General features: G+C 42.3%; 1 protein-coding gene across 1 annotated transcript; it reads right to left on the minus strand.

Moving 5' to 3' along the window:
- Positions 1–8,875: 8,875 nt before the first annotated feature.
- irx5a (iroquois homeobox 5a) lies at positions 8,876–12,501 on the minus strand. The gene is made up of 3 exons (XM_059357743.1): positions 11,793–12,501; positions 10,525–10,930; positions 8,876–9,859 (listed from the first exon to the last, which is right to left on the minus strand). The coding sequence occupies exons 1-3, from the start codon at positions 12,033–12,035 to the stop codon at positions 9,150–9,152; spliced, it is 1,359 nt and encodes a 452-aa protein (XP_059213726.1). The 5' UTR covers positions 12,036–12,501; the 3' UTR covers positions 8,876–9,149.
- Between the last annotated feature and the right edge of the window lie 13,456 nt (positions 12,502–25,957).

Genomic DNA, 25,957 nt, shown 5'->3' on the forward strand with positions numbered 1-25,957 from the left:
CATTATTTAAGAGGGGGGAACTGTGGCATGTGCTATTTTGCACTGCGTGCTTGAAAAAGAACCACCATCAGAGGAAGAGTATATGCACACTAGAAAGAGACAGAAAGTGAGCTTTCTCTGAAAACTTATGTCATCAAGCTCTTTCATTATCTAACGTTAAGACCCGAGAGATCAACATTGCCTCGAAGATATGGGGTTATAATTGCTTTTATTGGTTTATTGTGTGAGAGAACGAGCTCTTTGATGTATTTAAGGGACCAAACTAATGAATCAGTGAATGCAGAAACGGCCTATCCTGGGAGCTGATCTGAAAGAGGGTGATGGTGGGGGTAGGGATGTGTGGTGGTGGTGGTGGGAAGGAGGGGGGGTTGCAACAATGCGTTCTTTAGTTGCAGGCAATGGTGAACAAGCAAGGACTTAATCAAGCACAGTTGGCCAAAGAGCAGGGAATAGGAAGGCATGGGGTGTAATCAAGTGTAAACATCCTATACAATGTTGTACGACGAGATGCGTGACCTCAGAGTTATGGGAGCAGGCTGGGAGGAGGGGGGGGTGGGCTTATTTAGCAAATATGTAGAAGTGCTTTTGACCCCATAGTGACCGCTTCACGAGCACACTACCATCAACACACACAAACCCGCCAGTCGTTAATCATCATTTGTGTTGAGAGCAGGCCTTGTTTGAACTAAATAATGCTACACGTCAACACCGCGCCTCCTACATAGATTGTGTACTTGCTGATTTTTGTTGACTCATTACTAAGACTTTGTAGCGCCTTTTTGCCCCCCCCCCCCCCCCCCCCTTTTGGGCTGTGAGGTTGTTGTGGAGGGCAGAAGAAGCCATGTGGATCTAGTTACCCCCCTGGCTTTTCCCACAAAAGTGATCAGAGACTGAAAGTTGAGAGCATATGTACCTTGCAGCAGGTTTACTCACATTTCCAGTTTAACCTTTTTATTAAACTGTCCATTGTGCTCCCGCTCTGCCCACAGACCCTCCTCTACATTCTCATGCCCATCAGGTCAGTCAGGTTAACAGCCAAAGGGAGGTAGGAGGGAGGAGGGCAACACTATCTCATCTCTGCCCCACTGTCGCTCTGGGGCCTGCGCAACACATTGGAAGAAAGGGAGAGAAGTATATACTACAACCGTTTGATGAGCAGCAGGGCAATAAATTCATTAATCATCATTATATGCCTCATCAAACTCTTTGCCAGCCTCTCCATGGGAGTAACACAAATTAGCCAGTGAAAAAAGCAGTAATTTTAGAGGAGCTAGGTAAGTGCTTTTTGATTGCTTTCTTGAACAATGCTTCCCCTGACAAGCTAATAAATCAGATCTTTCTATACTTAAAGTGCAGCTACTGTGAACCCAATCTGAGCTCCCCAAACAAAAAAAGGGAGGCTGTGTGGGACAAGGGGTTTTACTACAGCCAAAGCTCTTTCACAGATTTGTTTTGGATTCCTCCTCTTTATTCTGCAACAAAGAGGCCCGGGTACAAAGCTTTTGATAACTGAATGAACTGCTGTTATGTCTCCAGATGCAACCAGGGATTTTCTCATATTGGATCAAAATAACCTCATGTTTGACTTGAGATGAAAAAAAAACTGAGCCAATAGTGACCATATGGCACAAAATTCAATTAGCTCTTTCCCCCCCTCCCTTCCTTTCTTTTTTTTAAAGCTCATCTGGGTTTTAACATATTAGCTCAAGTGTGATGCATAGAAAGATGCATAGCTGCAGCTTGCAAGCTTTAGTCTATACAGAGAATTGTAGTTGGCAGGTGATGCATACCTACTACAGCGATCATATCCTTCCTTCCAGATGGCCATTCCATGCAAGACCAACAAATCATCCATCAGACTGGAAACGGCTTCTTTATTGAAAATGAGGTCAATAGAAGATTTGAGCCTAGTTTGTGGCTGGCCATGTTCGCCTCCTCCAGGTATTAGCAGCTCTCAGTTTGTACGTTAGATGGGAGGTCTCATGTGGGAAGGGATGCAATTGGAGGGGTTGGTGAGGGGGGGTAGTTAGGGGTGGTCTTTATCTGTTTAAAGCCCCTCTCTGATGAGATTACCTATTGGAGTTGGCTGTAAACCACCCTGTTAATCAGGGTGCAGCAGCCAACACACTCCCACTGGCATGCAGCCATTACTTGATTTTTTTTTTCTTTTGAAATGGGTGGTGTTCAAGAAGAAAAAGAAACTCCCAAATATTAGTGGTAATCATCTGCTGTGTCTGGAACATCCAGGTGTCAAGTAAAACATGAGCAAGCATGGACATGAACTAAGCTGATTTGTTTTCCTGCATGTTTATGTTTAATTTAACTGTCATCTAATTTGTCTGTTGAATGACAAAACCCAACAGCTACCTGCATGTATCAAACAGCAGAGCTGACAGTGTGCCGCTTCTTGATTGGACCGTTTGCGAGTTGCATCACTAGCAGGCACTTTACTAAATTGGCATCGAGACACCGGTCGCACATGGGGCCCATGCAGCTTCCTCCCCTCATTGTGTGGGAGTTGAGGGCCGGGCTAGAGCAGAAGAGTTTTGAATGAGTCCAGCAGTGGCGGCGTCTCCTCGCCCCTCCTCATTAACGTTCTCTCCACACACCGCTGAACTGAGCACAGCTCAAAATAACTTGGGGAGGAGGAGGGAAAAGAAAAAAAAAAGGCAGTGCCCCGTTTATCTCCATCTTGGGAACTGATCCAATTAAGTAAATGCCCATTTGCATCCATCAGACTACACCAAACTGGGAGGAAACGTGGAAAGCTCGGAGCAAACAAAAGAGCCAGCAATGAGAGAAGGTCCATTTGTTGTGCAAGGTGGTTTGGAGAGGGTAAAGTGTCCCAGATGAACGGTGGATAATGGTAATGCTACAGGCAGTGTGTGTGTGGGTGCTTCTGTTGGAGAGTGTGTGTGTGTGTGTGTGTGTGTGTGTGTGTGAGTGTGTGTGTGAGAGAGAGAGCTCAGGCATTATAGTGGTCATTAGGACAGATATCTGTGTGGTAATGTGGAGCAGATGTTGAGAAGAAAGGGATCATTTAAAAAGGGCAAATGTAAATAAACAGTCAGGCAGCTTGGTACCCCTCCTCCCTCCTGGACCCTCTGAAGTCACTGAAAGAAAACAGTTCATCAATCTTCATCACAACCATTAATATTGCAGTATTAGAGGGCATTGTAACACACATTCACACCCTTTTTTAATGTTTCCTCACAAACCACAACAACCATATTATTAGCATTTAGCAAATTAACATGTACAGAGATGGTGACCCTGGTGGTAGGAAGGAATCAATACTACATGGTTGTTATTTTATCTTTAATGTGTGATGAAAACTGCTGAGGAGGGATGCTGCATTGTGTGAGGTAGCAGGGTTGTGTCACAAAACGCAGCCAGTGTTTGAGGAGCAGGTGCGTTGAACTTGCTCACCTTGTGACCAGAGTGAGGGAGGAGCCAGCCGAGGACACAGACAGGACCTGTACATAGTCACAGAAAGGAGGAACCTGCCGGTGTCTCCACCGCCAGGACTGGATGCACACACTTACTGCTGTGCATACCTGAGGGGTTTTGGCGCGGAGTTTGAGTCCCTTCTGCGCATGTATGTGTTTTAGTGTGTGTTTGTGTGTGCACGTCACCTTCTCTAGGGCAGGGCAGAACCCCCCCACCCCCACCACCCCCAGTGTGAGCGCCAGTGAGCCCTTACATGGCCACTGAACACAGACCCTTTGCAGTCACAGGGTCAGAAGCTCACGCCACACTGCTGTCAGAGCAGATTGGTCAATGAGCAGCCCCTTTCAAGGAGTCAAGGTGCTTGCAGAGTCGGGCTCTGTGGGCATTTGTGTGTGTTATGTCATTTATATTTTGAAAATCTACAATTTGTTCGCAGTTAAACCATTTTTTTTTTTCAAATTTAGGTTAATTAATTACCCATACTTAAAATTAAATCATTACCTTTTTAAAAATATATATATTTATACATATATTTTTTTTTTTGCACACTCAAAATTATAGCAAAATAAACAATTTCTCTCAAGGGTGTTATATCAACCCAAATGATAGTCCAACCATACCTAAATAGACTTATTATTTGCCTCTGGAACTGAATCCCTCAATTCTCCGAACCTCAACCCCTGGCCTCCTAGGACTTCATAGTTCATCACTCTTCGTTAATGTTTTTTCCCCCCTTTTCCCCCCTTTTCCCCCTTCTCCATAGAAATGTTTTATTTATGTTCGGGGGGAGGACACTTAAACCATCTCACAGCTGAAAATTACACGTGTAATCTCTCCCAGAGGAACTCCACGGAGAAATAGAAAAACAGTCGGTGAAGTGCAAAAAAACAGTGGTAAATCACTCTCTGCCACCTTATCTGGGTCGCTTTACAGTGTGTGCAAGACCGCTTTATAACTCCACCTAACATGACGCTGAAGGTGCCACAGGATTGAGACTTTTTTACCTTCATGTGATTTTTTTTTCTCATGATGACAGACCCACATTTCAGAAATTGTTTGATACAAGGTAAAATTAAATTTGTTTGAGTTATGACCAAACACGTATCCTGTCTCCTGTGCAGTCTGGCCAGAAGAATAAAGCAGGGATATTGTGTCCTTAATTGGCCTCCTCATTTATGAAATGATGATGATTAAATAGCCATGAGCAGTTACTGAACTCCTCACTGAGCCTCACTAAAGAAAAGTCTCTGACTTCTGCACATTAATAAGAAAGAACTGAATACATATTCGTGTGCCAAATTATGCAAGAATGTCAAAAATCAGGGCAGCATAAACAATTTGTTCTGGTTATTATAGCAATCATATAGAATATTTAGAAATAACACTGTGCCACAGAGGCACAGCTGCCCCCTGTATAACATTATATTTTGTTGGGTTTTGAAGTTGAAGGCTATTTTTGAAGAGGAAAAGTGAAAATCCAGGGGAAACAAATATCTCAACAGCCGAATTAATTTCAGTCACAGATCATAAACGATAAAAAAAAAAAAAAAAAAACACCCTCCTTTTATTTCAACCCACTTTTATACCGAATTAGGCAACACCCGTGTTGCTGACCACACATCCATGTGCAGGTCAAGTACAGCGGGTGTCTATTTCCACATTTGAGCTGAATTTGACCCCAACTCTTATGTGTTGTAGCCTATCGTGTAGAAGGACGCTTTATCAGTAGCTGTTTATACGGAGCACCATTTGGTCCGCTGAGTAATCCCCTCACTGATATTGGGAGTGTGTTTATCAGCAGGTTTTGGTTTCACCTTGTGGTCTGACATACAGTAGCATTTGAGAGGCGTTCACGGAGCTGTCCAGTGGCAGGTGTCTAATCTGTTTGATCCACAGCTCCAAGTTTCTTCACAAGTCTGCCCCTGCAGCAAATCTCCTGCCAAACGAGCGATATTTCAGGCTTGCAGTTTGGGTAAACTGGTATCCTGTATCAGGCAAATAGCATTTAATATAAACAATTAAATGACACCTTTTAAAATGTCTTCACATATGTTTACATCTGAAATATCAAGTGCGGCCAGTTGGCGTTAAGATGTGCAGGCCTGTGCGTAAAGTTCTATTATAAGAAATCATATTTTAATGATTAATCCAACGTATATTTTTTTTCACATAGGCATACATTCAGGACAACAAAATCTAATGTTATGCAAGTTTACCTGTGATAAAGTTGCACACGAGGCTGCACAGCTGATTACAATAATAAAGGGATTATACGGGGCCACAGATGCCAGACTTAACTTTCACTTCATTAGATCCTACCGTTCCCAAAAGTGCCGAAAACAAACAAGAAACCACGGTTTACTCTTGTTCTTCATTAGTCTGATATTAGCACTATTTTCAGTCACCACTGAACGCCTCCCTCATGACACCGAAGCACACACATAAATGTCGTATCTACTTTTAGAGTAAATATGCATAAAGAGGGAGAGGCTGAGGAGAAGTTTCTAGTCAGTTTCTATTCAAGGAGCAATACAATGTTTTTTTTATTATTTAATTCGATTTTAGAAAGTTGGAGTTTTAATTTAGTACATTTAAATAGACAGTGATTCGCGGCCTTCAGATTTTAAGTTTAACCAGTGGCCTTTATTTTCTGTTTAAAAAATGTGACGACAGTAATAATACGCATTTGTCCAAACATCTGTGATTGTGCTCGGGAACGCTCCACAGTAACAAAGTCGGAGTGAAGGGTACAGACCTTATCCTCCTCTTTTCTGTGCTGCTTCTTCTCCTGTCGGATTATTCCCCCCATTTCCACACGTGGGAACGGTTTCACCCCTATTTAGTATTCTCACACTGTAGCAATCCCAACAATGAACCGACACGCCATTCAAGCGCGAGGGGGAAGCCAGGGACCAAGTTGTATAAAGTTGCAGACAGAGAGCATCTCCCCTGTAGGCTATCACTGCTCTGATGCAGGGCTGCACATTCTGACGCTTCACAGCCACTAATACAACCAGGAGAATCAACCAGCAATTATAGAGATTTTAATTGGTGAGAGGGGATTGTTGTTATTTATTTAATACGCAATTTATAGTGATAATAGTGAGCTGAAATGCAATAGAAATAATAAAAATAATAATTTAAATAATGACTTTAAATTTTTACTTTTCCCACAGGGACGACATACCAATAACAACAACAACAATTATAATAATAATAATAATAATAATAATAATAATCTTATATAATCATTTACAGTGCAATTAATTCAGGCTCTACAGGAGCATCCAAGACATTTTTCACCCACTGAGTGATTTAATACACAACAGTTGGGGTAGACGTGCTTGGGAGAAAACTATAATAAATAATATGTACAAATAATGTCTTCCCCAAAATGTAATTGTGTATAAAAATGGTCCAATATTTAAAGGTGTTTTTAGAAGTGAGAGAAAAGACAGACGGGTTTTATCACGCCTGCCTGATCCGGATCTGGCAGTTTAGTTGATCATCCTCCCCAAATTCCCCGTGTATTTTCATATTAATAATTGGAATAAGATTATCAGCAAGGCTCTGCGTTTGGTTTGCACCATTGTAACACGCACTCACACACACACAAACATATTTGACGTATAAACGTTCCAGTATTTACCCAGTGCCACTCCTATGATTTACACCACAGAAACAATGTGTATATTGTCCCTGTGAAACATGACTTCTTCAATCAATTCTGAGAAAACAACGCGATCTCTAATAAAACTCGAAGACCCTCTGAGGGGACATTGCATCGAACAGTTCAGTCCCCCGGGGATCAGCACAGAAAAAACATAATTATGCTATTTAGCCGGCTGATGTGTCGCAATCACTGCTCCAGCACACTCTGTCAGATTAAAATAGAGGGCCCGAATAGAGGACATTAAGGCTAAGGGAATTATACAAACCTCAGGGGACATTTCAAATTGGAGAAGGGGAAAGTAAACTATAGAGATTAATGGCAGCCATAAACAAGAGCAAGCTGTCCCACTTCACTGGAGGTCAATAATAACAACATTCATAATAATAATAATAATAATAATAATTATTAATATTCAGTATCTTTTAAAATACACTGCAATAACCACAGATTTTTAATGTAAATAATATAAACAGCTGTACTATTAAAAACGGAATAATAAAAAAAATAAATTAAAAAGGAAGAAATTTAGGCCTATGCTACCACAGGCTTAGTGGCCTACTATTGTTCCAAGGCTTTAAAATAATATGTAATAATACTGATCATATTTCAAAAATATACATAATTTAATATTATTTTCCTTCATTTAAATGTATAGAACCAGGTTTAATAATCATTAACCAAAAGCAAAATTAATAAATTAAATCATTATCTTATCTTCATTGTGTCTGGAAAAAAAATAAATATATATATATAAATATTTTCTTCTTTTTTTTCTTTGACGCTTAAGTATGTAATTCATGCCTTTTTTTCTCCACTTGTCAAAGTTGCTATAATCCTCATAATAACTGTGATCATTGTGTGTGCCCCATTGGCTCCACTTGTTTTTACCCAGGCCATTTGATCAGGGATGGGTTTCCGTGACGGATTAACAAAGAGTCCCCCTGAAATTAGGAGCAAGTGTGACACCTACCTGCAGAAGTTGGAAGAGTTAGAGGACAGTGCCTGGCTACCGGCTGCACACTATCATACACTGTGTGCATTTTCCCTCCAAACACAGTGTTTCACATCTAACGCGCCATTAAAGAGCCTCTCCATTAATGATATATAATAGGCCAGTATGTTCTAAATGCATGGTCGCGTCCCTTTTAACAGCTTTGCCACGCCTTGGAAAATAGTAATGAGTTCTAAATTTGGCATAAAATCGAGCTCATTACCGGAGTTCAGCACCTGATTGCTCTGCATAAAACACGATAGGTAATTGGGTTAAATGACTGCGCCTCGGTGTTGTTATTATATCAATATCCACTTTTAGAAACGTGCTCAAGTAAAAACAGGCCCTCAAAGAAAAAAAACAATAAATAAAATGGGTGGTAAGCCACAGATCAAAATTTACTTCCGTGTTGTTTCCAACATTTTTCATTCACACAAAAAATAATAATAATAATTAAAAAAAACCCTATGAATATTTTCACCAACCAAAACCGAACTGAACCCTTTTATTGTTAAGATTTTCCAACATCCTTTTCTGAATGCAGGCCTTTTCTTCCAAGCTTGCCAGAGCTCTCACTATACCATAATATTTTTTTAGAGATGATAATTACCATATAAACATCTGTCACGGTGCAAAATTGAATTAATATTTCGTATATTAATTGGCCTTGAAGCACATTAGACACATATCAGGCAATGCCAACTGCTCCCCCAAAATAATCGCTGCACAAGTATATATTTTTTTCCATAATTTACTTCAAAGATAGTGTGTTGTCCATTTTAAATACAAAAATGCTACATTAAATATACATGTTAGTCTTTAATACAAATAGACTCAGGCGGCTGCAGCGATTAAGACCATTCTTGTTACATTTTTTAGGATTAACCATTCAGAAACTAAAAATTTGAAGATAAGCATTTACTCAGAAAATAACTGTTCTCAGAATTTTGCTTCATCATTGTTCTTTTTTCTTTTTTTTAATGCAACCACAAAAAAATAAATAAAAGTCCGCAGTGAGTGGAAAAGAATCAGGTATTAAATGTTTGACATACCTTTCTTTAGTTCATAAGGGGAGTCTTTACAAAGATCTACCTGTGTTTGGCCTCTGACTTTCTGGCTCTCCCTTACCAAAGCCTCTGCTCTATTTAACACAGTCTGGTTTAATCCATTGAAATGTGCCGTGGAGCCCGTGGTTACCGAGCCGTGGTTACTGTGAAGATGTCCAAAAGTGCCACCATAGTTCGTGTAACCGGGGTAGAAAGGGGAGGTGTAGTAAAGAGGCCTGGAGAGGACCGTGCTGTTGGGGAGCGGGCACTGAGGGGAGGACCGTGATGGAGACGCGCTGGTGCCCAGTACTGCGCTCTGACCCAAACCGGGGCACGCCTGTGGCGCCTCGCCGCTGCCCTTACACCTGTCTGAGGACGTGGCGATCTCCGCGAGGGACCACAGTTTGGGTTTAGGGGCCGAAGGGGGCGAGTGGATAACAGAGGTCACGTTGCTGGTCACCGTACCCGGTGCATGGCTCAAATCTGACGGCTTGTCTTGTTGCGCAACGGTCTGGCTCCCCCGGGGCACCGCCGAGGGAGACGAAGTGGTCGGTTTTGCGGAATCCGGCAGCAACTCTGTAGTCCGCTCCTCCTGGTCTTTTAACTCCGAGTCGCTCAGAAGGGGATCCGTGTCTTTGCCATGGCTCTCCTCTTTAAATCTGTCACAGCCTATGTCCCCTGGGTTCAGCACTTTGTGATCTAAAGCACAAATAAAGAATAGAGTTACTGCCAAATAAGCGTGACATTAAAACTGGAACATATGTTTTAAGTGATCGCGAGGCACGTGAGCACCAATGCAAAGTGAAATCGGATGTATAAAAATAATAAGGCTATTTATGCACCTTTCCCTTAAAAACACTTATTGCATGTGCTATAAATTGTCCTCATAAACATGCGAGCCAGCCTAAAAAAAGGTGCTCTCCGTAATTATAAAAGGAGCAGTGGTGGTTCAAATTAAATGTGTGTTGACCATTTTATTTTCCAAATACATTCTCCGTGTTAAATATTATCATATCATATCACTGGTTATGTTAATAAGCCTGCAGCAACCGTTTAAAAGTGGCATATAATGATCATACAAAGGCAATATTTTTAAGCCGAATACCCGGTGCAATCCACCAGCTGTATCCTTATTATGCACTTAAAGATAAATTGACTGCTAAACACTTTGCGTCACCAGCAATTTCAGCCCCTGAGAAGTCAAACGAGGGGAGTTCAAGGTGATTATTATTTAAAGCAATTGTCCCATTATAAATAATATACCACCATTAACCAGCAATCAATTTTGCACCCTGAGTGGAAACGACTGCGATGAAAAATTGATGATTTTTTTGTGTGCTTTTTTTCCCCCCTGCACCACCGACCTGCTTCTGTGTCTGTGGAGTCTCCCTTGTCTGTGGGCTTGTTTGGCTCGTCGTCGTCGTTTTTCTCCAAATCAATATTCTCGTCTTCCTCCTCGTCCTCGCTCCGGTTCCGAGGGGTCCAGGTCATCTTGTTCTCCTTCTTTAGCCTCCTCCTGGCGTTGGCGAACCAGGTGGACACCTGGGTGAGGGTCATTTTGGTGATGATGGCCAACATGATCTTCTCTCCCTTGGTCGGGTAGGGATTTTTGCGGTGCTCGCCGAGCCAGGCCTTCAGGGTGGCGGTGGCGTCCCGGGTTGCGTTTTTACGGTATGCTGGGTCACCATAAGGGTAGGTGCCCAAGGGTGCTGCGTAAGGGTGGTATCCTATCGAGCCGGCCATACCCGTAGTGTGGTCGTAGGGAGAGCTCTGTGGTGCGAAATAAAAACAAAAAAGTATGTAAAAGTTATTTTCTAAACGGCTTCAAAATAGTTAAAAGAACACACAAACATGAACACACATGCACGCGCGTTCACGTTTGGACACGCGCACGCGCACACACACTTACACAAGTACGCTGGCTTTAATCCAGTAGTTGAAGTTTGAAGTTAATGTTTATGGAGTTAGTTTGCACATGATTCCTAATGCGATTTATGTTGCTGTGCATTTTTTAAATGACGTCAACATGCACTGGATTTTATCCTTGTCATTAAAATAGTACAATTTCCAATTATGATACCGTATTGACATGATGCATGATGGGCCTTTACATTCTGTTTCTTTGCTTTTTCTGCTGGGATCAGTATTTATAGTAAAGAGGCCTATAGACACTTCTGCATGAATTACTGCTGCTGCCATGAGATCATTCACTGAGAATAAATCAAAACATATTTTTTTATCCCAATATTTTTTTTGTCAATAGTTGCAAAATTTAACTGGCACAACTAATCGAAATTAATGCAGTGACCTAAATTGGCTTCACACGGCGCGTTGCATTCACTTCTGAGCGTAAAAGCTTCGGCAAAGCATTGCCCACTCTTCCCCATAAAAACTACAATTTACTTAAGAATCATGTAAAAGGACACCACACACTTAAATGACTTGTTTTTTACTCAACAACATGTTTAATGGAGCTGACATTCTGTAATATTATATCTTCAGTGACGCACATTTCCCTCTTTAATCGCTTGGCTCCGAAATGCACAGCGGATATTTCAAGCCTTCTATAACGAGTTAATATCCTTCGCTTTGACTTCCTATTAGATGCAATAATCACCTTTAGTTTACTCACCACGTACGAGGTGAATGTGGCAGCTGCTGCCGCGTCTGCACTGTACGATAAGTGGGAGTTGTAGCCTGGCGAGGCGCTGGTGAACGCGGTAGATCCGGCATAGGGCGCAAAAGCAGATCCCGAAGAGGATCTCCCAAGTTCCTCGGTTCTGGGTCCCGATATGACGCTGGTGCTGTACGCAGGGCACGGGTACAGGGCTAGAGAAGCGGACGGCTGGTACAAGTAGCCCTGAGGATACGCCATGCTGGAGCCCGGAGAGTATCAGCCACTTAACTTGCGCACTTTCCTCCCTTTATTTTCTCATGCGCTGCTGCCGGAGCGCATAGAGCCGTGTGTCTGCAGACCCCGCTGCCTGTCCCCCTTTCTAAATGACAATGGTGGAGGCAGAAAAAGTCAAAGTGATTGAATAAAGCAGAGGCTTAGATGTTGGATGGATTATTTTGGTCGCTGCCAGCCAGCCAGCCACTGCCCGTCGGATGTTTTGTCTCGTTTTGTTTTTCTGTTGCTCCCTTATCTGAGTTGCACCGTCGCTCTCATGCCCGCGCAGAAGTTTTTTTTTTACCCGTCGGACGGGGGCTTTGCTTGGGAAAATGTCCTGCCAAGATGCTAAGTTGAAAAATTGAGGATCCTGACGCCTACTACGCTCCTCCTCTCGGGGTGTAGTCACCGAAGGAAAAGGAGAGCTTATGCTGGGTAACCACAGCCCTGCCCAAACCCATGCTCTCTCTCTCTCTCTCTCTCTCTCTCTCTCTCTCTCTCTCTCTCGCACTCCCTCCTCACCCCCTCCCTCTCTCGCGTTAACTAACAATCCGTCTCATTCTCTATTTCTCTATTTTTTTCCTCTTTAACAAGGCTCGTTGCAGTAAGTCTCAAGTGCGCCTGGCAGCCCCCCTTTGGATGGCGACATCATGCGAGTCTGTCAACTCCCAACTTTCTTCTTTTTTTTTTCTTTTCTCCAAATAGGAAGCCGTCACTTTCACACTTGATCAATAACAAATCGGCTGTTGTATGCCAGGATATGGGGCTTGCAAGATACCGGCAGGAATTAAAAAGGCGCTCCACCGCTGTGCTCTCTTTTTTTGTTTTTCTTTCTTTGTGCGTAAAAAGTCGTCATTTTAAGTATGTGTGCGTTAAATCAACAGACTGACGCTCCGTGATCTGCGTGTTAAAATCCGCAATGGGAGTTTCTAATGGATTATTGTGAACGTCGACTTTCTAACGCCAGACGAATATTTCATTGGTAAGATATGTGACAGCTGAAAAGTCAGAGTAAAGATGGCGCAAACAGTAGCCGGCCGAACCACTCTGTGAGAATAGTTGTTGTGTGTGAACAATCTTTGCCTTGTCGACATTCATGTGTTGTGATTGCTGAAGTCTGTTTTGTCTGCGTCGTGTTTGGACGATTTACTGTGGCGACGGCTAAATAGTTTCTGAAATAGATCCTGGAATAAAGCAGTCAGATACACACTCCCAGAAAGTCCTAAACCCTCAAGCCAGGGCAGATTAGTGCCAACTACACCAAATCCGCCCGGACCAGTGGATGTAATCTCATTTGATCACTGCAGATACGTTTCAGTGCTCAAATACTGGAATTATTTAATATGCCACTGTTGTCGCCAATTATATATTTTATATTTAATGAACATTACACACCTGCCAAATATGCCTGTTATGGCATGGCACAGAATTTTTTTTTTTTTTCTGTTAAATATTCCAATGATAAATTATTTCGTGAATTTACCTGGTTTGCACTTTGCGGATGACTAAAAAAAACTGAATTTATATATCTACTATATATATATATATATATATATATATATATATATATATATAGTAGAAGTAGGGTATGCTAAATATTCTTCACAATGTAGCAGATATCTACAAGCCATTTTCATTCTGGTGATTGACTTTCCTGTTCAAGTCTCCGATAAGCCGAAAGGGATCGCTGTAGGCGCTGCTAAAGAGTGTGTGCACACACTGTCACGTGTTTTTTTACGCTCTGAAAACCTCTAGAGAGCAAAGAATGATGACGCTGGTACAGTGGGAGCCGACGCACTCTTAAAAAAAGAAAGAGAGAGAGAGAGAAAGAGAAGGAGAAATAAAGAAAGAAGGATACACAAAGCGACCCTACAGTAGAGCCCAATCAGATGACAGTGATACGATGAGACCTAGTTTCACAGCCTCCCGTAGTGTTTAGACAATCAACTCATTACTGGAACTTTCTTCACAACAAGAGCTCAGAATTCGCTGGTGCTCAAAAGTATCTGTTTTAATGTTAAAGGCGGGAAAATATCAAAAGCTATTATCTTCCCCATATAGTGAATTTATTGTGTCACCCGAAATATATATATGCATATATATATATATAAAGGTATCTTCCATTTGTGCCATGTGAGCTGCTGCAAAATTACGCGCATATTTTGTGATCCTTTTATTTTATTTTTTATTTTATTTTATTATGCATAAGAGATGCGACAAAGTAAGTCGAGGACAGATTGTGGCATGGTGCGCGTGCCTCATGTGTGCTCCTTAATGCGTTTTGGTTCAGATTGCTCTCAGAAGTAGGAGGAGGACCCATAATTTGAGATCACGGAGCCTATAATAGGAGTAGGTTATGGCAACTGCTTCCACCTCAGCACTGCACTGATAAAGGAGGGGGTGCAGGTGAGTATAGTTTTATTCATTTGCGCACTTTTTTTTAAATGTGGAAAGGTGCATTTGTGCGTAAAAGTGGATGTTCTCCCGCAATAATCTGATCCTAATTTAAATGTTTATTTCTGTTGTTTTGACAGCGGCTAACTTTGTCGCTTCCTCTTCGTTATTATTATTATTATTTTAAATATCCCTGAGAGAGCGACCTCGCTTTTGACGCATGAAAACGGCTTTACGTGGCAAAGAAGAGGCGAATGAAAGATGATGCATGCCACTTAAAATGCCTGAGGGAGCAAGTGTAATCTAAATTGGATATAGAGGGTATTATTACACAACATTATGCGTTGTGGCGGACTAATTGCGCGGCTGGGTGAGTTAAACAGTCAGTTAATGTCGAGTGGCGGACAGGTTTCTGGAGCGCACAAGGTCAGCTGCACTGCTCCCAAGCCTTTAGTGGTATACAGGAAGAGAAAAAAAAAACTTGAAGTATTCATGGGATTTTTAACCATTCTAAATCTGTGTCCTAAACCGATTAGTTGACACCAATTTTTCTTTGATGTATTAGCTGAGGGCTTTTGCCACTTGGAAGCCAATTGAAATTCAAAACAGTTTCCGCTCCAAATGCTTTGGGGAGATCTGCTGCAAATAATGGATGTAATTTATTTTTGACCTTGCATTTTTTTTATTTTGAAGAGGGGGTTATTAAATGATTAAACATATGTGCACTATGCAACTTGACTAAACAATTGGTATCCTGTACAGTTATGATTAAGCTATTATTATTATTATTATTATTATTAATAAAGTATCATTTTACCCCTTTTATTTAGGCATTTAAAATATGATGGGCATGATATTGGTTGCTTACAGTTTATTGTTTTTATTTTTTATTTTAGTACTGTTATCACATACAAAGTAGTTTTTTGTTGTTTTTATTTTCAATTGTATTAAAAATAATAATTGACTGTTTGTTTGTCTTTGTTTTGAATTTGTTCAGATCCATGTTGAGGAAGTCCTCTCATGTCACCAAGCAGTCAGTGAAATGCACTCCTCCCAACCCTCCCAAACACACAGACACACAGACACACACACACACACACACTTGACTGTGGCACCAATTAAATTCATTTACTTTTTCCAGCGATAATTATAGGACACACGTGCATTATATTCTCTAATATGACACTCAGCTCTGAATTCATAACTGTAATATTTTGTCTGTCTTAGATTTAATTAGCTCTCCTACATTTTAAGAATGCGGTTGTTGCCACACTTCTGTGATCGTTTATACAAAAGGGTTTAATGTTTTACTTAATAAGTATATCATCTTGCTCACATGAGCTGATACACAAATTAATGATTCTATTTTGCTTTGAAAAATCACACAATTTACATGCAGCACAATGAGCCAGAATGCCTTTTCAGTAGAGAGAATCTATTTTCTGATCTCTTTTCTGTTCTTGTGATCTCTTCGTCTTTTATTGACCTGAATGAAGATGTATGGAGCGCAAGTGTGTGTGTTCGGTTTACTCCTGATGGGGGCCCCTCTCGCTCCCTACTCCCCATGATCCCCGCAAGGCTGAGTGGCAGGGCTCTGGATTGGCTAAGTGATGAAATGATGACCCTATTATGAGGAGCGATTCCAAAATGAGAGGTATCAGACAAAGATTGCACCCTTCTCTCACTGCCACGCCGTCCTCCTGCACCACACTGCCAGCTGCGCTGATGATGATTGATTTGCCCGAGACTGGATCACAGGAAGCACCCATTGATTTTTCAGTGTTTTATCAAAAATATTTATTTACAGTTGTATTCATAGGGCGTACCCACACTCACCTCTTGCCCCCTTTTTCTAAATGGGGGAGGGTATAAAAGGGATAATTCTCCCTCCTCCATGACAAGACAAATAACCTGTAATATTATTTCAGAAATGAGTCAATAGGCTCAGTGACTAAACGAATATTGATTGGATATAATGAAGCCTGAGTGTGACTATGAGCGCTTTCAGGGGCCCTGCTGCAGACACCACTGTCAGCATCTATACACTGATGCCAGACCTCTCCAAATGAGTGTTTTACACACACTACAGACCTGCTACTACAGCTGGGACAAAATAAACCTAATGTTAGTGCATATCACAGATGGTGAATCCACATAGTCAACATCCCCCTATTCCTCTCACCGCTGTGTACCTGTATATTTTGATTCATGATCTGAGAGCTGCTGTGCCTGACTGTTGTCTAACCAGACCTACGGCTAAATAGCATGTTTGTTTTGAAGGTGCTATAGGTGCCATATGGTAATCATCTAAATCCCATACTACTTAAAGCTCTCGAGGCACGTAGGAGGCACTCCTGCAATGCCTTCGTGAAGGTAAAGTGATACAACATACAAATCAAATGACTACCAGAATGCTAAAACCACAGTGTGGGAGCTGTGCCCTAGATATTTGCACTGACTTAATCCAATTGAAATAGTATGAGTGAGTTGCAGGGGCTCCCAGGTCTGTTGCTTGCTTATGTATGTGATGCATAATGGAAGTTGACGAGGTTGGTGATAGATCACAGCCCAGGTAATGTAAACACATTAATCCCTCAGGGTTCATGTGCATGCTCGTTCTCTCTTTTTCCTCTTTCTCTTTCTATCAGCCTCTCTCTTCCTCTCTCTCTTTGAGCCCCCCCACCCCCCACCCCCCCCGCCCCTCCTCCCTCTCTCTATGTTCATCATCTTTCCCTAAATGCGTTAGTGGAGCACAAACCAGAAGCAGCCTTAATCTGTCAACATGCCCTTTAATTGGAGGGAGAAAACAACACGTGCTTCTGGTTGTGCCATTCCTAAGTGCACATGCCAAAGAAACACAGAGTTCACGGAAGAAGTGATCCCGGGAGAGTGGGGCATAATTAAAAGTATCTTTTAATAGGCTTGTAATGCTGAGCCTGACTCTTGTTGCCTTAAGTAGAGGGCAAACTCTGTGGCTGGAGACGGACATGCGAGGGGCTTCTGCTGAGGGAGCCTGTAAGCGATACGTTTCCCTGCCGTCATCATCAGACATGCAGTCTCTGCCTCAGTCGCCACACTCGGGACAACGAGCACTTTCCACCCCTGCCGCGGACACCTCTGCTCAACCATTCCCGTGTTCTTTTGTTCCCCCAAATGAGGGATTCTCCTCCACAACATCACCTCTCCTCCCAGGCCACTTTGGCAAGTTGTGTTCTACCTCCTACTCACAGCGCCAGTGGGGAGTGCGAAATGGGACTAAGGGGTTGATTTGGGGCCTGCTACACTGTAATCAAATGAGACTGCTTAGGGGAAAGGAGAAGGAGGAGGTGGAGTATTATGTTCTGTCGTGCATTCCACTGCAGCATTGTTGCTTTTTTGTTTTTGTCAGGGCAGACTTTGATGCTGTATCCCCTTACCTTTGTAGTCCCGGCAGCCATGTTTCATAAACACAGAATGGGAAACATCCTCAGCATTAGAAATTTAGATTGCCGCTTTCCTCCTGCCACTCTGCATTCCGCACGTGCCCGGTCGCATTCTCCTTCTCCCAGTGCTGAGGCATTAAGTTTCCTCTCCCATGCCTCTGATACATTTAAACATCTTACAATCAGCCCCTTTTATTCGCTGTGTCATGTATAATCTGTGGCAACAACAATGCCAACATGTTCCTATGTTCTTTTCCCTCTCTTGGTACTGAAGTATTCCGCTGCCACGGTTTTGTTTCAGGACAATTGCACTTGCAAAAAGCTTACTTGAGAAGGTGCCAGGTGTTTAATTTAGACCTTGTCTTTATGATTGAGAGTGCAATGTTAATATCAAGCTAAGCATTCTATAGCATACTCTATGCTTTGTGCTATCACACAGGGGATAGGCAGTGCTCACTTGTCTTTGTAGTTAACTGAATATCTCAATGGAATACAGTGTAATGTTATTCTAAATCTATCTTAACTCATTAAAACCCAAAGTGTTCAGCTCTGCTTCCCATATTTTATTGTCTTACTCCAGTCTTCACAATGTACTGTATTCTCAGTAGACTAATTTCACATGTAATTGAATATTTAAATGTCAAACATTGATGAGAATCATGGTAAAATAATGAAATTACCTCTTTGAAAAGGGCATTTATATTAGACATGGTAAAGATTGTACTTTTACCATCGGAAACATTCTCCTCTGTACTGTGCTGAGCCTCAGGTCTTCCTCCTCCTCCTCTTCTTCTTCTTTGAGAGTATCAGTTTTGTCCAACATCTGACACACTGCCCTGGGTGATTGAGCCAGACGTGGAAAGCCAAAGCGGAGATGCTCTCCTTAATGCCTGACACCTGGTGCAGATTTGGAAGGGATTGCACTACAGGTACTGTCTTACCTCTTCCCCAATCCCAGAAAGTCCCTGAGGTATTTCCTCTTCTGTCCGCGGCTATGTTTGTTTCTCCCCCGCTTTGCCACCCAACTCTTCAGTCTGCGTCAGAGTCGGCCCCTGTGTTGGGATTAGGGCGATAAGGTGTTGAAACATGATGCCTATCATCTCTTTGATACACACTATTCTGATTTGTTAAGGTATTTTTTTAAGGCCCCAAAAGATATCCACAGGATTAAAATCTATTGAAACTGAATCTCAGGTTTTCAGCAGGCAAGAGCTCATGAAAGGATCTCTGTCAATGAGCCAGGGCTTTTTTGTTAAAGAAAAAAAAACAAACCTAATGGTTATTTGGAATAGAACAGTTAACTTGCATGATTAAATGTGTTTCCGTTCAACAAAGAAAGGAATGGATTTAGCCAGAATGACTATTGATATCAAAACATTTCTAATGCCAGCATCATTAATTTCCTAATCCCACATGTCTTCTACCTTGTATCCGTCTGTTCCTGTTGTGTACACCCCCTCCCGCCCCCGCCACACCCTCTGTCAGGGTGTGCTTTACAACTGGACACGTTACTCAGGAGTGTTGCCGCTCACCTTACAGCTTGCAGGCACATCTGCAGGCTGTGCTGGGACAGCGTCGCTAGCCAACATTAACACAGCAAGGACATCAAAGGCTGGCAGCCCGGGCCGCACCACCTGAGCATGTTGATTGCAATGCATCACACTGTCACCTGACCTGGGAATGGGGAGGATTTTGTTGTGCCAAGTGGAGGCATTATATCCAGGAAGTGCTAAATAGGCTTGCTACCAGAGTATACAGTGTGAGTAATGCAGCTTGAAAGCATTTTTAGATCAAATGCTTTTGAATAGATATTTTTGTTTGTTTCTAAAAGATACTCAAAGCCTACTTTTTTGAGTATGTAAAAATTCAAGAGTTTATTGCAAAATGATAATTTGATGCTGGCTAACGCAATCGTTGTGTTGGCCAAATCATAATAAATAAGTTGTAAAAGACACTTCACCATGATGTGATAATCTTTCCTGCATATTATAGTAAAATATATTTTGAGCATCAGTGAAACGCAAGCGAGTGCACACTCTGTGAGCTTCATAGGCACACTGTTTATGTTGACACATGCAACTCTCTTCCTGATGCAAATGCAATCTAAACATTAGGCGAAGGGAAGGCAAGCGTAGCCCATAAAGGCTGTGAGCTCCAAACACTTTGAACAGACAACTATCACTAATCACTCCCAGAGCAGTGCGGCGTGTAATTACTCTGCCAAACGTTTGCCTTTCACAGCTTAGCACCGGGAGCCCTGACCCTGCGCTTCCCTGTCTTTCCTCACCAGCCTGCATGTGGAAGGGGAGGACCACCAACTCCACCTCCCCTTCTCATGACTGAGGGGGTAGGCAAGCTGAGCTCCCCCTCTCAATATTTAGGGAAAGAGTGGAGGAGGAAAGAGAGAGGGCGAAAGACAGGGAGGGAGAGGACTGAGGTTGGTGCTTCCGGCTTTGTGGGAGCCCATTTAAACAGGCTTTGAAACCCTAGCCATCCGGAGATCAGAAATAGCCTTATTGACTGCATGGGCCCAGAAGTGACTGAGCACACAGGGTTCTTAGAGCTCACCCCTCCTCGCCACTCAGAACAGGAGGGGGCCATCGCATGCTAGGGCCGGCTACAAAGACTATGGACATTAATTTTACATCAGGGGACAAAATAATATTGTTGTGGCTATTTTTAGTGTCACAAGGTTGTGCTGTTGTATAATTTCTTTGTGTTTTTTTTTTTTTTTTTTTGCATAGTGCAGGACGTCTAATTCTCCTCACTCTCCTCTCCCTCAGTCTTATTTACTCATATTAGTGATGCGGCTGTCAGTCTGCAGTGTGATCTGTCCTCTGTCTGGGTGAATGCTGATAAGATGACACAATGCAAATATGAAGTGTGAGAGCCGCCTTGGCAAGCAGGTAGGCTGTGCAGGGACCGGGATCCAGTAATGACTATTAGCTGGATTTCACAGCCTCCTTCTGATCTCTTGCAATGACAGGGGCCTTTTATAAGAGGATGGGTGTGCCACCACCCCTCCTAATAGCTCACACACATGTGCATACACATATGCACCCAAAAGCGTGCACACACAATGGATGATAATATATATATGAGGCTGTGTAATATGTTAACTTTGATACTTAATGTGCATTTTGTCCTTCAAAATTGCCTATTTCTTTATCACGGAAAATGTGATGAGATATTCTTCTTTTATTCCTTTTTTCTGATGAAGTTATGAATAAATGAAAGAAGGGGTGTTTTCATATTTTTAGCTGGCCCACTTGCACAATGGAAACAGCTAACTTTAAAGCAGAAACGATCATTTCAGCATATTATAGACACATAATGTGAACCTTATCTTAATTTCACTACTTCTCATCTTCACCATATTGTCGCACAGTTCACCGCTGTTGTACAAGTTCATTTAGACTTGCAGTAGCTTAAAGAGCTCTCTTGGTTGCTGCATGATCTTGTAAAGGCTTTTCAGAGAGCCCCATTTTATCACTGATGTAGTAATTTCACTTCATCAGTCAGTTGTGACTAAAAATACATCAGGGATTAGCTTCATGGCCAGACTATCTCACACAGCTTTGATAACATAATGGGGGCTGGTTGCTCGTGGTTACAGTCATCTGATATGTAGGTTCATAACATTCAAAACTGCACTTACAATACTACAGTGTGATCTTTTTAAACTCTCATGAAAATGATGTGTCTTCCCTTTTAATTCCTTTGTAGCAGCATTTTGCGAAGATGAAAACAGCGCCCACCCCCACTCCTTCCCCTTTCCCTTTTCTATTCTACACAAATTAGCTATGGTCCTGGAGGGCAAAATGACAAGAGGTTACTGGAATACTGTGTGTTTAATTAATTGAAAAATGCTTAAATTGCTTTTACAGTTGTTATGTGGAGTGAAAAAAGGGAATCCGTGTTGCCAGTACTCAACCATAATTAGCACCCACGGGAATTAAATATTTAGCATTAGCTGTGTTGCAGCACTTAGGACACAAATTTCTATTTTAACTATGAAAGCGAGCCTGTCTTAAGTGCATGAGTCTGTGTGGACAGCTGTGCAAAAGGGAACAGCACAGGATATTTCAGCGAGACACCCCAGTGGCATTCCGGGTCCTTCCACATCACATGTGTAAGAGATATGGCAGTTGTATTCCCAAGGGTTAGGCATTACTCAGAGTATTTAGTTTTCTAATTAGGCTGAGGGCCTTCGTCCATGCCTGCCACCACCATGGGAGCCAATGAGAATTTCCTCTCTTATGTGTCAACTCTCTCTCTCTCTGAGACACAGATAGAAAAAGAGAAATGGAGAGAGGTAGGAAAAGCTAGTGTGAAAATGAGAGAGAGATACACACATGGTTGAGGGAGAAATAAAAGACCTGGGGAAAAGGCTTTGTTTATTCCAACTTTAATTACACATTGCCTTTAATGACTCCACTGGTGTGTTTGAGGCTGGAGAGAGAGAGAGGCTGTGGAGCCTTAATGATCTGTAGTAGTGGATGTCAGCCGAGCCGTTGGAGACTTAAAGCCCATTTTTAACAGTCCCTTTTGGTTTGGGCCTAGAGGCGACAGCGCAAATGGGGTTCATGCTAAGCCGCACTAGACTAGACTCGGGGACTACTTCAGCGTCTGGTCAGCCTCTTTTGCAGAGGGGCCGGGCCATTTGGAGGCATCAGCAGCTGACCGCAGCAACTGTTGGACTTGTCAGTGTGCATCAGGTTACCCACTAATGAGAAGTAATAAGGGTTATCCCAACTTTATAAGACTTTGATCTTTGTGCGTGGTGGAGCTGGAGAAGGTACGCTAAGATTGGAACTGGAATTTGACCCCCATTTTAGAGGAGTGTGTAGAAGAGGGTGGAAAAAGACACGACACAGAGGTAATTAAAAGCAAACTTTGGAGTTCAGATGAATATTTTTGGAGTGTAACATATTGTAGGCTCGACCGAAATGGATATCTTGGATTAGTCGCCCATGGAAAGGGACCCAGGAGATTACCAATAGACTAGAAGGTTGTCCAAAATACACAGTGGTCAAACAAATACCATAAAGGGCCATTACAATCATGATTTATTTTTCCAAACTTGGATCTTGCTCTGGGAAAGACACATTATTATTAAACTGAAAACAGTACTGGATTAAATCTGAATCAACTGAATCATGTTCAATTAACACAACAGAACATGTTGCCCTTTGAACAGCTGTGTTTTTTTACACACAGTTCTCAAAAAAATTAAACCACCTCAGCCTCAGCACAGAACGTTAAAACCCCTTGTTCTGTAAAACAAATTCTCCGGATTATTGAAAGCTCTGAGAATTAGAATGGAAAAATCCATGCGTAAAATTACCGTCCATTCTACTTCAGGCAATATTTTCCTCTAGAGGCAAATATGTTAATTGGGCTTCCTAAAGTAGCTCAATCCTCAGGTTATTTAATTTCCCCAAAAGCCTTAACTGTGCTGAATTCTGACTGAATATGGGTGTAAAACTCTGATGGCCATCAAGGGAAAATAGCAGCAAGGGGGATAAATGGGAAAGAGAATTATAGTAAAGGTTATAGAGAAGAGAAAGTGGTGAAAGCTTTTATGTAAGACATGGCAGATGATATTTACAAAAAAACAAAAAAGTTATTTTAATCTTTCACGATGTGGTACAGTAATTTCACAAGTATGTTAATGTTGCAGCAAGCCGCTAAATCACACAAAACGGTACTTAACGCAGTTGTGAATTAAACTGAACTGAGCTGCGTCTGCCAAAGAATCCCCATCTTCATGACTGTCATGTCATCTAATTGCTTCTGTGTGTTTTTCCCAGAGAATGTGTGCAGCTCGGTCGCTGGCCCTTAGCGCTCCAGCAGCCTGGTCAAAAAGACATCCTGGCAGGGTCCCAGGGTGGATGCATCGCCCACGCACACTGCCCTCGCCAGCTCCCAGAAGTCTTTGTGGTGAACCACTGACCGTGCTGCTCCCTATTTTCCTCCAGCCCAGCAAATAATGTGTCAGAAAAAGATTATTGATAGCCCATAAAAAAAAGAGCCAGAATGCTGTTGCCTCTCGGCTTCAACTTTAAAGAACAATACAAGTGCTAAACCATCAGTTTGAATGCTGCGCTGGCCCCGAAAGAGCACCGCATTTATTTTTCTCATTGTTGCTCTGTTTGGATAAAATGAGTTACAACTGGAACATGAGCAGACAACAATGACTTTTATTTGTTTAAAATGCTTCTTCATTTTCCATTACATTTGAAAACCTTGTTGTGAGGTTGGCAACCTTGTACCGGCTCCTTTTGAAAAGAAAAACGAGATTCCTCAAAAGGAACATTTAAATTTCCTCCCGGCTCTGTTGAGTCATTCACAGTTTCGCCCAGTTTACCAGACGCTGGCGAAGCTGTTGCTCATCTGGCCTAAATGTGGCCTGAGTGGGTGATTCTCAGACACATGAGGGAAGCTATATTTACAGAATTAACGACACGCTCCATCCGCCACACAACAGCTGCCTGCTACACTTAGCTGATTGAGACTGCAGGCCTGCGCTCATTTGCAGAGCACCGTGATTGAACAGTTTGGGCAGCTTTATGCGCGTCTTGCTGTCCTGATGCTAGAAATCAACACTGACACTCCCATGCAAAAAGCAAACACTTGTTCAGGCAGATCGGCTGTGTTGGGACTGCTTGCGAGAGGTCCGTCCTCTTTGTTCAGTGCTTCTCTTTTTAATGTTGATCGGCCATCTTATCCACATGTTGGCTTTTCTCGGAGACAGTGCATGGTGTGTTGCAGAGATAGAGCATGGTTCGGCTCAGCAGTGATGCTGTTAAATGAGAGAAAGAGTGAGCGATTCAAGTCTGTGTGTATATACAACACTGTGTTTTGCTGTAAAATCTGTGTTTATGTTCACTGCAGGCATAACTCACAGTGTGTGTTAAAGGCCTCCAGGCGATGCACACTCACGACTGGCAAACTATTTCTCCCCATTGTGAGAACAAGAACAAAAAAATATATAAGTGTAGCAAATAAAACCTACTTCTTTACGCTATGTATACAAATTAAACATGGGAATGTTTGAATTTCCTTCTCAAGGCAAAATTTAATTTCACACTCTACATTATGTTTGTTGCTATATTCTCAGTCAAATCCAGATGTCAGTAACTTATACAAAGCCAGACATAAGCAGGGTATCATAACGTATAATAGGAATAATGGCCCTTTGATTTTTGGATTTCCTATTGGAACACCTGTCACTTTTTGGCAAGGGCACACCCCAGCACCAGGTCTCCTTTGGTAGCGCTGGGGGAGGAGTGTATGTATGTGTGTGAGTATGAGTGTGTGAGAGAGAGTGGAAGATGAAACAGCCGCTGCGGAGGCAGTGATCACACAGACAGACGGGGTGAGTGACAGACAATACCTGCTGTAAAATTCCCTCACATCTCCCCTGATCTGTATTCATAGATCTCGGCTGCTACGCACTGCAAACTGTAGCCCACACCAACGGGCTCTTTTGGCGCACCGCCCCGCTCAGTTTCACTCTTGCAACTCACTACACAGACCCCTTTTTCTCTCCTTCCCAAAATATTTGCCGTCTTTTGTTCTTTGTCTAAATGATGCCTCTGATCACGAGGTGAAAGCTGAAAGGAGCTCTCTGACAAATGTGGACTTTTTCCCATCTCTTCTAATCGCACCTAATTCTGCTCCTTCAAATGCAGGGCTCCCCTTTTGAGAGTGTAGTTACACTCTAATACCTTAGAGATGAGTACTTTTTTTGGCGACTTTTTTTTTCTGGTAAAAGGACAGCTCTTGTTGCTCAGTGTGATGAACAAGAACCCTCATATTAAATATGTATTTAGCTTTTTCCACCTGTGTGCTGCACATAATGTTCTCAAATCACTTTCTACTAATTCCTGTAGACTTTTGTTCGCTATTTATACTCAGTGAAAGTCCTTCAAAAGGGTTAACGCATGGCCATTATCAGCGCTATCAGAGCTCTTGTTTTTGTGCCGTTACATCCCCCCCTCGATGACTGACTCCAGGCCTAAAACTTCCTGAAACCTAAGCTATGTTACAAGAGAAACACACACACTCCGAGGACACCACAACAGA

This window comes from Centropristis striata, chromosome 2, assembly GCF_030273125.1.
Source record: "Centropristis striata isolate RG_2023a ecotype Rhode Island chromosome 2, C.striata_1.0, whole genome shotgun sequence".
In the NCBI taxonomy this organism is placed as follows: domain Eukaryota; kingdom Metazoa; phylum Chordata; class Actinopteri; order Perciformes; family Serranidae; genus Centropristis; species Centropristis striata.